General features: G+C 40.3%; 2 protein-coding genes across 2 annotated transcripts; both read right to left on the reverse strand.

Moving 5' to 3' along the window:
- Positions 1–281: 281 nt before the first annotated feature.
- On the reverse strand, positions 282–1,431 carry hoxb1b (homeobox B1b). Its single transcript, XM_069664985.1, has 2 exons — positions 873–1,431; positions 282–592 (listed from the first exon to the last, which is right to left on the reverse strand). Exons 1-2 carry the CDS (start codon positions 1,429–1,431, stop codon positions 282–284), a joined length of 870 nt encoding a protein of 289 aa, XP_069521086.1.
- Positions 1,432–2,907: 1,476 nt separating this feature from the next.
- LOC138593082 (homeobox protein Hox-D3-like) lies at positions 2,908–4,961 on the reverse strand. Its single transcript, XM_069663919.1, has 2 exons — positions 4,730–4,961; positions 2,908–3,482 (listed from the first exon to the last, which is right to left on the reverse strand). The coding sequence occupies exons 1-2, from the start codon at positions 4,959–4,961 to the stop codon at positions 2,908–2,910; spliced, it is 807 nt and encodes a 268-aa protein (XP_069520020.1).
- Positions 4,962–14,289: the final 9,328 nt, after the last annotated feature.

Consider the following 14,289-nt stretch of genomic DNA (forward strand, 5'->3'; position numbering starts at 1 on the left):
TAAATAAATAGTGCAAACATCGACACTGAGTACTTCAGTGCTCCAACACAAAACAAAGCATGGGCCTATGGTAGGGAGGTTACAAACACAAACACAGATGAGACTTTTTTTTAAAGTTTCTCAGCCTCATTTTTTAAAATCACATCAGCAGACACACAAATACCCTGTTTTCCACAAGTCCACGTGTATTTTTCACAGTGTTTCTGGAATGGTGAGTCTGAGGAAAGGAAGAGAAAACAGCTCTCAGGCCTCCACAGTCATTGTTTTTATTTTTAAGTCTTTCATGGCTCACAGTCTTTCCCCTTCGCCTGTGGGGACGTGTCAGGCCCGGACACTTTCTCCACAGGTGCCGGTGTTTTGACCAAAACGCAGCCCAGTTTCTCGCGTTTCTTCTGCTTCATCCTGCGGTTCTGGAACCAGATCTTCACCTGCGTCTCGTTGAGCTCCAGACTGGCGGCCACCTCCACCCTCCGTGCCCGCGTCAGGTACTTGTTGAAGTGGAACTCTTTCTCCAGCTCGGTCAGCTGCTTGGTGGTGAAGTTTGTGCGGATTACGTTGTGCTGGCCGGGAACCCCGAACTCCGACAGGACTGCTGTGGAGAGAAATGAATGAATGAATGATGGAGGGGAAAAATGAGAGTCATGGAACTGAAGGAGGTGTGAATGAAAAATGTGAGAATAAAAATGAAAAATTACAGAACATTAGTCACTAAATAAATGTTTTCAGAACTATTTCGCCTTCATTATATGTACGGAATTGTGTTTTTACGCACTGTGAGTCAATATGACTTCAATTATTACCCAAAAGGCCTCATTGCTTCTCCTAATGTCTCTTCTACCTCGACTCTTAAATGTGTTTTATGTTAAACAAACCTGTTTTAGGAGGATTCCTCTTCACTTTCATCCAGTCGAATGTTTTCGAAGTGTCTTCCACATGCTCCAGATCCTTCTCCTTGCTCTGGGCCGGTAACCTTGTGTAAACACTCTCTGGATATTCTTGCAGCCTCTGATCCCCGCTGCCATAATGTAAGTACTGGTTGCCGGTTGCAACTCCAGGCCCACAGCTGTCCCCGGTGTAGGGAGCCATGTTTGTTCCCAGGGGTGAAACCTGAGCATGAATGTAGCTCCGGTCCTGCTCGGGTGCGAGGCCGTACTGGTGATGTCCGTAGTCCAAAGGCGACCCGTACATGGAGTTCCCCTGTGTGGCGAACTGTAGGTCCAGGTTGACGTGTGCCTGGTGGTGCAGAGGGAGGCTCGGGGTCTGGTGTGGCGCAGAGGTTGCTGCAACTAAACGCCCGTCTGGTGCGTAACTATCACTTGTTGCGCACGAGTTAGACGACATGTATCCATGGTTTAAATTGTGGTATCCGGCCTTGGCACTGAAGATATTTGCGCCCCTGTTGCACACGGGGTAGTCTAAGTAGGAGTTCATCTTGGACCCGGGCCTGTTGTTTGTTCAGAACTGATCAAGACCGAGCAGTCATTAATCGCTGCTCCCTTTGCCCTAACCCTTCTAGGTAGTATGTCAAAGCTGTAAAAGTGCCTTCCACCCTCATATCACCTTCCTGACACACCATGTGACCCGCTAAACGCCAATGGCAAAGGACCTACAGCACTCTGTCAAGTCTGCGGGCTCGTCCATCAAACGGCTCGCATTTACATGACAAATACTTCAATCAAACGCGCTCATCCATCTGATAAGAACACAAACACGGGGACACATTTTGAGGCTGCAGCGTTAGAGGAGCCGAAAATGACAGATTAATGACGAAATTAAAAAATAATCTCAGTAAATTTGGGTCATAATAATAACAAACAGGAAGTTATAATGGAAGTAATAATATGGATTAAACTATTATCAATCTTATAATAAAGAAAGAACCTCCAAAGAATAGAAAAGAGGACACTTACTGTCAATTCATTAGTGTCCAAAAGATGTCAAATGTTTCTACTTTCTAACTTTTTAAAAACCAAACCAAAAAGAAAAAATACAAAAGATAATTTTTCATATTGACCTTTTTTAAATGTGTTTCCTGTGTGTAGTTTTAATGATATTTTTCTTTTGTGCACTTATTTATTTTCTATCTCAGCGCACAAAAACATTAATTGTAAATAAAATTGTGACACTGAAACTACGCTTTTTATGACTGTTAATATAAATGTGTTAAAACGGTACATTGGCTTATTACCAAAACATGTCTTCTGCTTGAATCCTGCAGACAGACTGAAAAGCAGCCAGTGAATTCAGTGATCCATCATGCGCTCTTTTTACGCACTGACAGCTTGTGTGGCCCACTTTGCCCATAAAAGAACAAAGACACATTTAAGAACCATCTAGACTTTTTCTCGCTTTTTTGTTTCGTGCTTGAGAGTTTACGACACCAGGACTATAGTGTAATATCTTATAAACCTATCACGTCCACACTGAACCGTAAGGAGCCTGTAATTAAGTAAGAGTTAATGTGATGTTAAAGACCTCAAGTGCTAATTAAGCTTTTACGCACGAAAAAGGATATTTAGCATTTTTTTTAACGTTTTGGCTGCTTTCAGTCCGTGTTTGTGTGCTGGTTTAAAGAGGAATATTTACCCAGGAGAGTCTCTTGTCAACAAATTGTGTTTTTATTTAAGTAGCTGAAATAACAGCAGCGAACATGTCAATTTAAAATACACAGGGCAGGTTTAAAACATGTCCTAATGTCTGCAAATATGATTATAAAAAGGCCCATGCGTAAAAGTTAAACACAACGATGGGTAGAAAATGTACAAGATGGATAAATAAATATAAATACAAATAAATAGTTTTCAGACGAGTATTTCGATAAATTAGCCAGAAAAATAAGAAGCATGCGTCTCGACAGATCAGTGAAGTCTTTCCTCGTGATTTAAAGTTTTCGAGGAATCTCGTGCGCTACAGATGAGTCAGTTTTGGAGCCTGCAGGATTCTGTCCTGAGCGCAGCTCTGTTGGAAATACGACCCGTTCAGATCCACGTTAGGGTCTGTTGTGTGTGCGGTGTTGTGTGTGTTGTACTGCACGTGAAACTGCGGGCCGTGCGTGAAGCCTGGAGCTGGATATTTGGAGTATTCTGCAGGATACTCCGGCTGGGACTGATGGTGTTGTTGGGACTTGAGCGGAGGGGAGGCCGGCTGGTAATCCCCGCCCAGATGGACATAACCCAGGCTCGACAGAGTGGGGCTGCCCGGGGCGGAGGGGGAGGACGGGGGCGAGGAGGAGGAGGTGGTGTTGGTGAGGCCCTGCACTCTCTCGTCCTTCTTCTGCTTCATCCTCCGGTTCTGGAACCAGATCTTGATCTGCCTCTCCTGCAGGTTGAGCAGGCTGGCCATCTCCACGCGCCGCGGCCTGCACAGGTAGCGGCTGAAGTGGAACTCCTTCTCCAGCTCCACCAGTTGCGCGCTCGTGTACGCGGTGCGCGTCCTCTTGGCGTTCGGGCTCGCGCTTGGACACTCCTCGTTGACGGTGCAGTCTGTGGAGACAAACAAGTCGGGCAAACAGGAGAGTTGTGATCGGTGGGTGAAAGAGGTAAAGAGGAGGTCTCAACATTTTTATGATTATGACTTGAAGACCTTTCTCAGTAACTCCCCCCTTATAACTTTTACTTTATTGTTTAATTATTAATAAGAGCCCCACATTTGTGAGACTGGCACAACGTGTTCTTCCAGTCCATATTTATATAAGTCAACAGTGTGGACACTGACAGGAAGGAAAGCCAACAACGAGAGGATCAATTAAAGACTGAGGTTGAATAAATAAATAAATGTCATTTCTTATTTTTATAATTTATAAGTAAATCCCTTTGAGTACATTTTCAGTAAAAACAAGTCATAGTTCTCAGATTCTGGCTTCTTTAATGGGACTATTTTCTGGCTTCTTTTCTCCTCTATGACATCATCTTTGGCTTTAGGAAACATTTCTGACATCCAACAGACCAAAAACAGAGTGATCAATGATTATAATATTTGGTTGCAGCTTTAAATCTTATTAGGAAAAAATGCAAAGGAAAGAAAGGAGAAAGACAGAACAAAAAGAAAAACAAATATCAGCCCTATAACCACAAGGAGAGAGATAGATGTGGTGATGCGGAGCTTTGGTGCCGATTAAGTGGAATAATAATCAGAATCTAGGCCGACCAGGGCAAAATATAATATATAATATATATAATATATATACGCAAGATTGGATGTTGATATTCTTCAAAGTTGATCACAAAGTTACAGATAAATATCATTTAAAACTAGAATGTTATTGTGGATAGTTTTTCCTGCTCTAAAGAAAGGGGTCAAAGGTTAAAGGGTGATATTTCATTATTAAGAGCCTTAAAAAACGACATTAATGCTAACAGGTTGTCAGGCCTTCTAAAGTGTTTATAGTTTAAATGAAGGGAAGATCTCATAATAACATTTCCCCTTCTAAACTCTTTCATGTGTATTATCTTAAATATTATTTTTACGTTTCTATCTGTAAAGCATTTAATCTTTTTTTAAAGAGTGATACAAATAAATTTGTCTCTTTAAATGACGTCATAAAACTGACACGAGCCTGAAACCTGCGCCAAGGTGTGTTTATCCTCCTGCTACACGTCAGACTGTGTTTGATTAATGGCCTGCTGACCTTTTGAACCTGCAGAGGAGAAAATATCAGATAATTAACTGCTTTAGAGCTCGTTAAATGGAGCCTCCACGAAAAGGCCTCGCTTCTGTCTGAGGTACAGACCTGCGATCCTCCTGCTGTGTTTCTGATCGGAGTGTCTGGACTCTTTCATCCAGGGGAAAATCTTTTTGCTCATGGGGAACTTTTGTTTGGACCTCCGGGGGAACGAGCGCTCGAAGGCCTGCGCAGCCGCCTGATGATCGCACCCGAACCCGCTGACATCCTCCAGAGACTCCCTGAAGAAGTCGTGGTGCGGGATGTGTTGCAGGTTTTCGCTGCTTTTCTGCATTTCCATGAATCGCGCGGCCCCTCTGACCTTCTGACGGAGCGCTGGCAGCCAAATGTCACATGGCAGGTTTCCAGAGAGCGCTGGGCTTCTGGCCTGAGAAGGGGGGAGAAAAAGACGGAGACAGAATCAGGGAGGAGACTGCATGATCCATCTTATCAACTCAATAGTGTGCTGACATGAATAGCAAAGCCTCTCGTGGACACAGAGGCCACGAAAATAAAGAGATTGGAGGAAATAAACCCTCTGGAAACCAGATCATTCTGGAAAATCTGCAGAATCTGTGCAGAAATAAAATCATTTTCCTTTTATTTACCCCTAAGAAGTGTGAATCTCAGTAAGACTCATATAATTTTCGTTTTTGTTTGAATAAAACAAAAAGAATATAATGCTTTCCGGTTATTTCTAAACATTTACTCCACAGGATAAATGAAAGACGAGCAAGGCAACAACACCAGTTAGTCTGCACACAAACATAAACAGGCTTTTTAAAGGAAAATGCATTTAATTTAATATAAACAATCCGGGAATTGTTTTGTATAAAACATAAACAGGCCCACAAAAGAAAAATGCATTTAATATAAATAAAATATAATTTCTATTAGTGCGTTTCGTGAAATTAAATTAGCCCTGCGCCTGTTAATAAATAACAGCCTTTATTCAATAATGTATAATCCTGTCTCTGGCATTTTCAAGCAGGAAAATTAAATGTTGCATCAGGATCTGGTGAAAAAGTCATCCATCAAACATAAAATAACACACAAGTCCATTGTGCGCTGCAGCTGTTTGGAGCCTGGACCGGAAACAAAAAGAAACATCTTTCCACCAAATATCTGTGATTACATTTAATGCAGCCTTCATACGAAATTAAACAGAAGAGAATTATTAAGCAGCAGATTTTTAAAGACGAAGAGAGGCGGTGTAAAAGAGAGAGAGAGAGAGAGAATAAGTCTGGAGGCATGCAGCTTTCTGAACTCTGGTTGAACCGCGGCTGGAGTCAGGCTCGTAAATCATAAAGACACATCACCCAGCCCGGCTGCCTTACCTCCACAGCCCACATTCATCCCGACCTGAAACAATCCGCGCGGAAACAAACATACATCCTGCCCCCTCGTGCTCCTCTCACCTTTTGGAGAAACCTCCCGGATTATTGGAATAATCCGTGCAGAGAAAGCGGCTCTGTGGCGGTGCTGCTGCTGCTGGTGCTGCTGGTGTGGCTTTGCATGAAGCAGAGTGGACAGTGTTTCTGCAGCTCACACCGCCCTGCAAAGCATTTCTGCACACAATGTCAGCCTGTGTGTGTGAGGGTGTGTGTGTGTGTGTGTGTGTGAGGGTGTGTGGGAAAAAGAGACTTTCTGCTGATCATGCAAGCTCATATATGGTAATAGCCTCTGCGATAAAGACAAGACATGCCTTTTTCTCTACATCTTGATGGGAATAAAATGAACTTTAAAGAAGCTAAAATATTTTGCCTTTGGACTTAATTTTAAGTGGATTTATATCAAGAAGTTTGCATGTTAAGAAGCCACAAATGCATGAATTAAAAGACCTCGAAATGCTTCTTTTTTAAATATAAATTCTGCAGAAATTAAGTTGCACTTTCATCCCTTAAATAACACTCATATGGGCACACAGGCGTCTCTGTTTTGTGTGTAATAAACACTCCTGGGAACGTGTCCAACGCTGTAATAATAAATTCTACATCCCCATTTAGGAGCGATGCCAGAGCTGCCCATAAATAACACAGGCAGAGAAAGCTATCAGTATTTAGTCTGCTTCTTCTACACGCTCACATACCGGCCGCATTACGTCCTGTTTCTAATTTCAGTCAAACAGAGTCGCTGTTTAAAATAAGAGCTCAGTTCAGACTGTCAAAATAAAGGCCTGACGCGTCTGTGCACGTGCTGACCGTCAGACTGATGCAGGTGCTGGTGGCGCGCGGGGATCGATAGGCGGCTGCTTTGATCTCTCATCTTCACGTTCAGCTCGATCGCTCCGATTGGCTCTGAGGGGTAATATTTAACTAATTAATGCAAAGGAGCGCCTTTGATCTCTGAGCCGTGCACGTCGCCCCAAAGAGCATTTAAAAGCAGAGTGGTCAGATCTATAAGAGTGTCTCCAAAGGTGAAGTGGCAGATGCTGGCTATGTTGGCCTTTTTGTACATTATTTAATCACGTGACATTCATATGTAGCTGTGTTTTGTTATGTTAAATTAGCTACTGGGTGTCCCTTGGAGTTAATAAAGTATGTTTCTAATTCCCTTTAAAGATTATAAAAAGTGTGGATGTATAGTTGCCAGTTTATTGCTAAAGCTAATGCAGCCAGGTGCAGCAGACCAGTAAAAGCAGTTTGAAACGCAAGATGTTAGCACGCTACCCACTGGACATTTTCTGGAACTTTAATCCACATCTTTAGATTTTATAAGTTTATAGTTCCCAGGGTATCATAGATTAGATAGTTATGACAGCTGAGCTAACTCCACCCACCGATGAAGGCCATGTGGCTTAAAGCTCGGGAAATGTGTAGCTATCTTTATGGTTTCTTCTTTTATAGCCTAGAGAGGAGAGTTTAACTTTATTTAGGTTAATTGTAAAGACAAAGAATGTCTCTATAGCTTCACATAATAGATCAAAACAAGTCTATACACATAAAAGTCCGTTTGTGAGGTGCACATGCTAAAACTAATGCTAACAAAGCCCCGGTGTCATGCAGGATTTTGTTCAGATTTTGATGAAACTGTTGTAAAAATGTGTGGATTCCATGTCATTTTTAATCTGTTGGTAAACATCACACATGAACAACTTAAGTGTCGGCTCGAGGTCCACTAGATGGAAATATTCAGGAGGTTTTAGTAAAAACATAAAACATGAACAACGGAGCTCCTGAAGCTGATTGTAGGGGAATTAAATTGCCGTTATGTCGGCCTATGAGAGCTGAACTATTTGCAGATTATTGTAGAGTAAAATGTCTCCACAGCTTCAACATGTTTCTGTACATACACGTAAAAGTCAGTTTGTGAGGTGCACATGCTAAAAATAATGCTAACAAAGCCCCAGTGTCACGCAAGATAGTATTCAGTTTTTGATGAAACTGTTGTGTGGATTCTCTGTCCTCAGCTAGAAATGTTTTGTTCTGAGAACGTGCGATGTTTTTAACAGTAGAAGAACGTTCTCTGAAAACATTCTCAGAAAGTTGCGGTGTTTATATCACATTTCAGGAATGTTTTATAAATCACGTTCTGAGAGTTCAGGCCGTACTAACATCCTGAAAAGATCCTCAGCATGTTGCAGTGAGCAGGTTCTACCTTTGTTTTTATGTCACATTGAGCAAATGTTTTATGAAAGGCGTTCTGACGTCCGAGGCCTCAATAACATCCTGAATATCTTCAGAATGTTGACGTTCAAACGTTTTGTCTTAGTATAAGTTTTAACGTCACAAGAACTTTATTTGAAATTATAAATATCCTTAAAAGGTTCTTTGAATATTAGATTAAAACGTTTCTTTCTAACGTAATTATAACTTGTAGCTAATGTTAGCCGATGTTATGGGAACGTTCCCTGCTAGCTGGGTCATCACTAATCTATGGAGATTATAGGGCCTGTGTCCCATCCACTTTTTTCTTTACAAAATCGATACATTCAGTGTTTTCAGAGCTCTCAGTTGAAAATAGTTCGACTTTTGGAACACCGCCGCGCTCGTCAATGTCACTTCTAGCCCACTGACCAATCAAAATCAAGAAGGGGTGGGATGCACGATATCAACTTTGTCAACAACAACGGCGGTGGAGAAGCTAATTGTTATTAGCTTCTATAACACCAGGACACGACTCCTTTCCATTGTTTTATATTTTCTAAATATTAAACACACAGAGCGATTTGAAACAGACTTAACAGTCACTACCAAGGAGAGCAAAGTGCCGGCAGACAACCTTTGTAACCTAGCAACAGTAAGCGGAGGTGAGAAGCACTCTGAAGTTGAGGTCGTGGGTGGACACAGGCCCTGCAGCTATTTAAGCCTGTATCTTTAGTCCCTGCCTTCGCTTGTATTGCATATAAAAGCTATAATAAACATATGAAATACCAATGACACTGCACTTTGGACTGACAGTATTAATGTGAACCAGAGTATACAGTTGAAGTAATGCAGCTCTGCAAGGGCGAGGCTGTAGCTGCTTGCGTGCAATGCATCCTGGTATATGTAGGCACAGCTTGCAACAGCTACGAAAGCAGAATGCAGCTTTCTCAGTCGAACACACTGTGAGGAATTTATCACTTCAAAAGAATACATTAACCACCAACACTGATTCAAATATAGAAGTTGTTCTAATGACATAAAGATTCGAAGAAGAAAAGGAATCTAAATTTTAAATCTTGTGCATGTTGAAATGTCCAGACAAACATTTGGATTTTTGAAAGACAAATGAAATTTCACATTTCACTGTCTGAGCTGAAGGTCCTCTTACTGGAAATATTCAGGAGCTTTGAGGTCAAAAACATCGTCAACAGAGCCAACTCCTCAAGCTGAGGAAGGCGATGAGATGTGGCCTAATGAAGCTCTGGACATTTCCAGTGAGTGACTCTTCCTTTTCAGACGGCGTATGGAGGAAGTGTTTGAGTAAAATGTCTCTAAAGCTTCACACAAAAGGTCCAAACCTGTTTGCACACTCAGTTCAGAGGTACACATGCTAAAACTGATGCAACAGCCCTTTAACCAAACATCTACTTTAGTCTGAAGGTTTGCAATTTGACACATAAAGTTGGAGCTTAAGGCCCACTTACGGCACTGTTTCAGGAGCTTTTAGCTTCTAATAACAATGACAGTTGAGTTAAATCCATGAGCTGATGAAGGCCATCAAATGTGGCTTAAAAGCTCTGCTAAATTTCAAGTATCTGGACCTCTATAAAATAACTTTATGGAGGATAGTGTGTTCTCAACATTGACTGCATATACATGGGGATACAGAGGTGTACCTATTACACTGGCAACTTAGCATACACAGAGGCATAAATCTCCCTGATGGCCGTTATAGTGCTATAAAAAGTGTCATATAAATACAAAGAAAATCAGCAATAAGTGCGCTGTCTTCAGAAAGTCTAAATGTTCTGTGATGTATGAGGAAGAGGAGGAGGAGGGGAGCATGCAGATGGAGCGACACAATAAGTCAGTGTGCTGAATGAAGACGTACAGTAGAAATATAAATTCACGTCTGATCTCTGTGGCCTGTAGTGGGTCACACACACACACACACACACACACACACACACATGAACACACAGTTATCGCTCAGAAGTGACAACATCCCTGAGCTGCACTTTACATCCCGTCTTCATGCAGCCTGACGGACATGTGCACCCCCCTCCTCCTCACCCTCCTCCTCACCCACCTCCCCCTCCTCTATTCAGCGCACAGGCCTGCTGACAATTAGCTGCAGGAACCACGTGTCCACATGTCGAGGATTTATGTCTCTGAATGGAGTCAAAGACAGTTGAATCAACAGTAGCTGAACTTTGGTTTCCCACATTGTGAGAGAAAAATGCAAATTAAATAATTAAGGATAAATTTAATAAGTTAAGACATTTCTTTTTTTCCAGCCAAATCATAAATAAAACTTAACTTTCAACTTTGAATAAAACATTTACACAGGAGCTTTAAATCAACAGGTCACTTCTGTAACACTCAATGTTTATAAGCAGTACGCACATTTAATGAATGGTTTATAACACTATTTTATGTTATTATAAGCAGATAAATATGTTAAATTTACTGTGTTTACATATAACGTTGAAGTACTTTTAGGATATTTTACTTGAATATTCAGAATCAGTTTTATTGGCCCAGTGTGTGGGCACATACAAGGAATATTACTGTTTACTTCACTCTCAATGTGCAGACACGCACGTTGACACACTCCACTTAAAACACTAAAAACTAAAGCTACTATTTACAGGCCTATGGATACAAATATATATTAAAACGTATTTAAAAATATATGTATGTATCTATGTATATATATATATTATTAAAAAAAACAACAACACTTAGACAATAGATTAATGAACAGTGCAAAGGTGCATAGATAAATATTGTTATGAATGGTTGTTGTGTATATATATATGTATGTATATATATATTCACGTCTTCTCCTCCAGTTCACACTTTGAAGTCAAATATTGTTTCTTTTTATTCCTTCATTTGTGTAAAAGCTTTATTTACTTTTCAAATTAACATAATTAACACAAAATGTAAATAAACTATTAAATGATGATGTTTTATCAAAGATTAGTCACATGAATTAATAGAATATGCTCAATCTTTATAAGCTGCAGCATTAAAACAATGAACACATTCATAATATCACACATATTGTTCCCTGCACAATGACTCCTCTTTCTTTTGTTATTGTTTGTATAGCATTAGCATTTTCATGCTAATACTTTTGCACTTTTACTTCAGTTTGAATGAAGACCTTTCCTTGTATCAGAGTGTTTAAATGCTGCAGTATTTCTGCTCTTACTTCAGTAAAAGATCTTTATGCCACAAGTGAAGGCTGAACAGATATTAAATTATAACTGTAATTAAAAATGTTCATTATAGGAGAGATTATAAATATTCTGATTAACACTGTACATTAATCATTAGATAAAATGTCTTTACAGCCACATTATCATGTGTTATAAACCATTCATTCACTGTTTTTCTGCTAAATGTCAAACCTTTCCATCAACACAGTAAAAATGTTTGGTATAAACTTACATGTCTGTGGATCTCATCTCGTCACCAGAGAGCCGGTTCTCAGTCCGGTCTGTTGGGAGTCGGTTGGAGCAGTTTGTTTGAGGTCCTCCTCACGTTTCCCTGCAAACTAAAACTCCTCCTCGACCGCAGGCCGGTGCCGCCGTGAAAAGAAGACAAATGATGTGCTGAACAATGAGCCACATTGAAGGCCTGTCCTGCAACTTTCACAGATGTCATATTCTCCGACAATGTGCAGCTACGAGAAGAAGAGAAGAAGAAAAAACACCCTGAAGAAGTGCAGCATGAGGACTACAAACCAAACCCCAGTCAGAAAAACAACATTTTAACACATCTCACCAACATGAACCAGGGTCCGTGTTATTCTCCACTAAATCAAACAGGAAACACTTCTTAGCTTTTTAAATGTTTTCGTCCCCACTGAGCTGAAATGTCATCACCTACATACTCCCCAAGACGCGAACTTGTGGCTGCTGCTATATTTACACAAATTCGGATCTACAGGGTATATATAGATGACAGGTCGTCAGCCTGAGGCGGCATGTGGACAGAAGCTTCAGCCCTCTCGGAATGAGGCTATTTAAAGCATCCACTAAATAATGTACTGATATTAAAACCCACATTTTACTTAGACGTAGTCTCGTCCTAAATGGACCCTCTTACAACTTTAATGAAGGGTCTATAACTGACTATAAACTGCTTTATTAATGGTTTATACCTCATTATAAGCATGTAAACAACAAACTCTCTGCTTCCAGGTTGTGACAAATCCTAATCTTCTGCTGTTGGATCCTTTTCTATCAGGTAATAAGGCAGTTAAAAATGTATTTTCAGATGCTCATGGGTTTCTTATTGTCTAATAATCCACCACACATGCAGTGATAATGCTAATAAGTCGTTAATAAGGGAGTTTAATCCACCGAGGCTTCAGTGATGTTAATAAATCATTAAGTCTGCAGTTATTCATGTAAATAAAAGACAAATAAAGGGGATTAAACACTAAGTCTGCCTAACAACAGATCTATAGTTAGTGATTAGTTAAAAATATGGCACCAAAAACACTTTAATCCACCATACAGACGTTTATTCTACAACTATGTCACCTTATATCGTGGCTGTTTTATTTCTCTGTTATATACAAGAGAGCATAAACAGGCTATAGTCACTTATAGTTGCACAAAATCTGCACATTATGAGCAGTTAAAATAACAATGAGTGTCTCTGTCACAAGTTGCAGATGTGTAAAACATAAAGCATGGAATGTATCCTGCTCGACGTCGTGGTCTTTTACTGACGCTTAAATGTTTGTTGGCCATTTAACGCCAAAAGAAAGGTGAACAGTTTTTAGTCGTCCACCAGTAAAAACTACTCTACTGTTATTGTCGTTGCTGCTGCTCAAGCTGGAGCTAGTTTTAACTGTTTTATGTAGTTTAGTCCAGTGGTTACCAGCCTTTAGGGCAGGCCCCTCCAAAGGGTCACCAGATACATTTCAGGGGTCGTGAGACGTTTAAGGGGAGAGGAATTCTGCTGCATACTTCTTTTTGGGGCATCTTTGTTGTTTGTTTTGTGCAATATTAAAATATTTGACCTTTTTGAGCCTCAAACAGTCATCAAATGAAAATCTGGGGACTGAGGAGAGGAAATGTTTCTTTTGTCTCAACTCGGCCTACATTTTATCGTAACAGATCCCAAGCCAAAAAGTTTTGTGAATCACAAACTGAGTCCCGTTAAGACTTCTGTAATGCTCTCTATGCGGGTACATCTCAAGCTTCCCTTCACTGCCTTCAGTTGGTCCAAAACGCAGCAGCTAGTCTCTCTGGTTCAAGAAAACATGATCATGTAAGTCGATCCTGGCCTCCCTGCATTGGCTTCCTGTTCATTTCAGTCGTGATTTTAAAATGTTTCTACCTTTTAAAGCTCTCCATGAGCAGCCCCCTCTGTGTATCATTGACTTCCTGACCCGAGATCCTGGGCACCTCTCAGATCAGCTGATTTGGGGGTTCACTGGTTGGACCCAGAGCCCGCTAAAGACTAAGGGCAATCAGGCGTCTGCAGTCTGCGCTCCCAAACTCTGATGACCTTCCTGTTTGCTAAATCTGTCTCTGCTTTTAAATCTTTAAACACCCTTATTTAAGTTTTTCTTTTAATGCGTTGTCATTTAGCATTTTAGTATTTTAAATTGTATTTTAAGCTGTTTGTAAAGCACTTTAACTTTGATAAGAAAAGTTGTTATTATTACTAATCTTTCAAAATAAAGTTCCAGGTTTTGTTCTTTTGCACCAAAAAGAAACAAATAATTTCAGCTGTTAAACACATGTAGAGGTGTAAGAAGAACATATTCTTCACTGAAGTGTAGCAGAATATTACAAAACATAAAAATAACAAAAGATAAAGAACACAGAAATTAGGATGTATTATTTTAGATGAAGCCGTATGTAGTTATTAAAATGAGCCACAGCTTCAGCAGCTGCAACATTACACTGATGAAAACATTAACTCATCATAAGGTTTAATCTAAAACATAATGATTGGTATATTTTGTTTCTGGGCCGGTCTACATGTTGATGCTGATTTTTCTTCTGTTGA

Source organism: Semicossyphus pulcher, unplaced genomic scaffold, assembly GCF_022749685.1.
Source record: "Semicossyphus pulcher isolate SPU_LCO1_2020_fin unplaced genomic scaffold, fSemPul1.0.p SCAF_16, whole genome shotgun sequence".
Taxonomy (NCBI): Eukaryota; Metazoa; Chordata; class Actinopteri; order Labriformes; family Labridae; genus Semicossyphus; species Semicossyphus pulcher.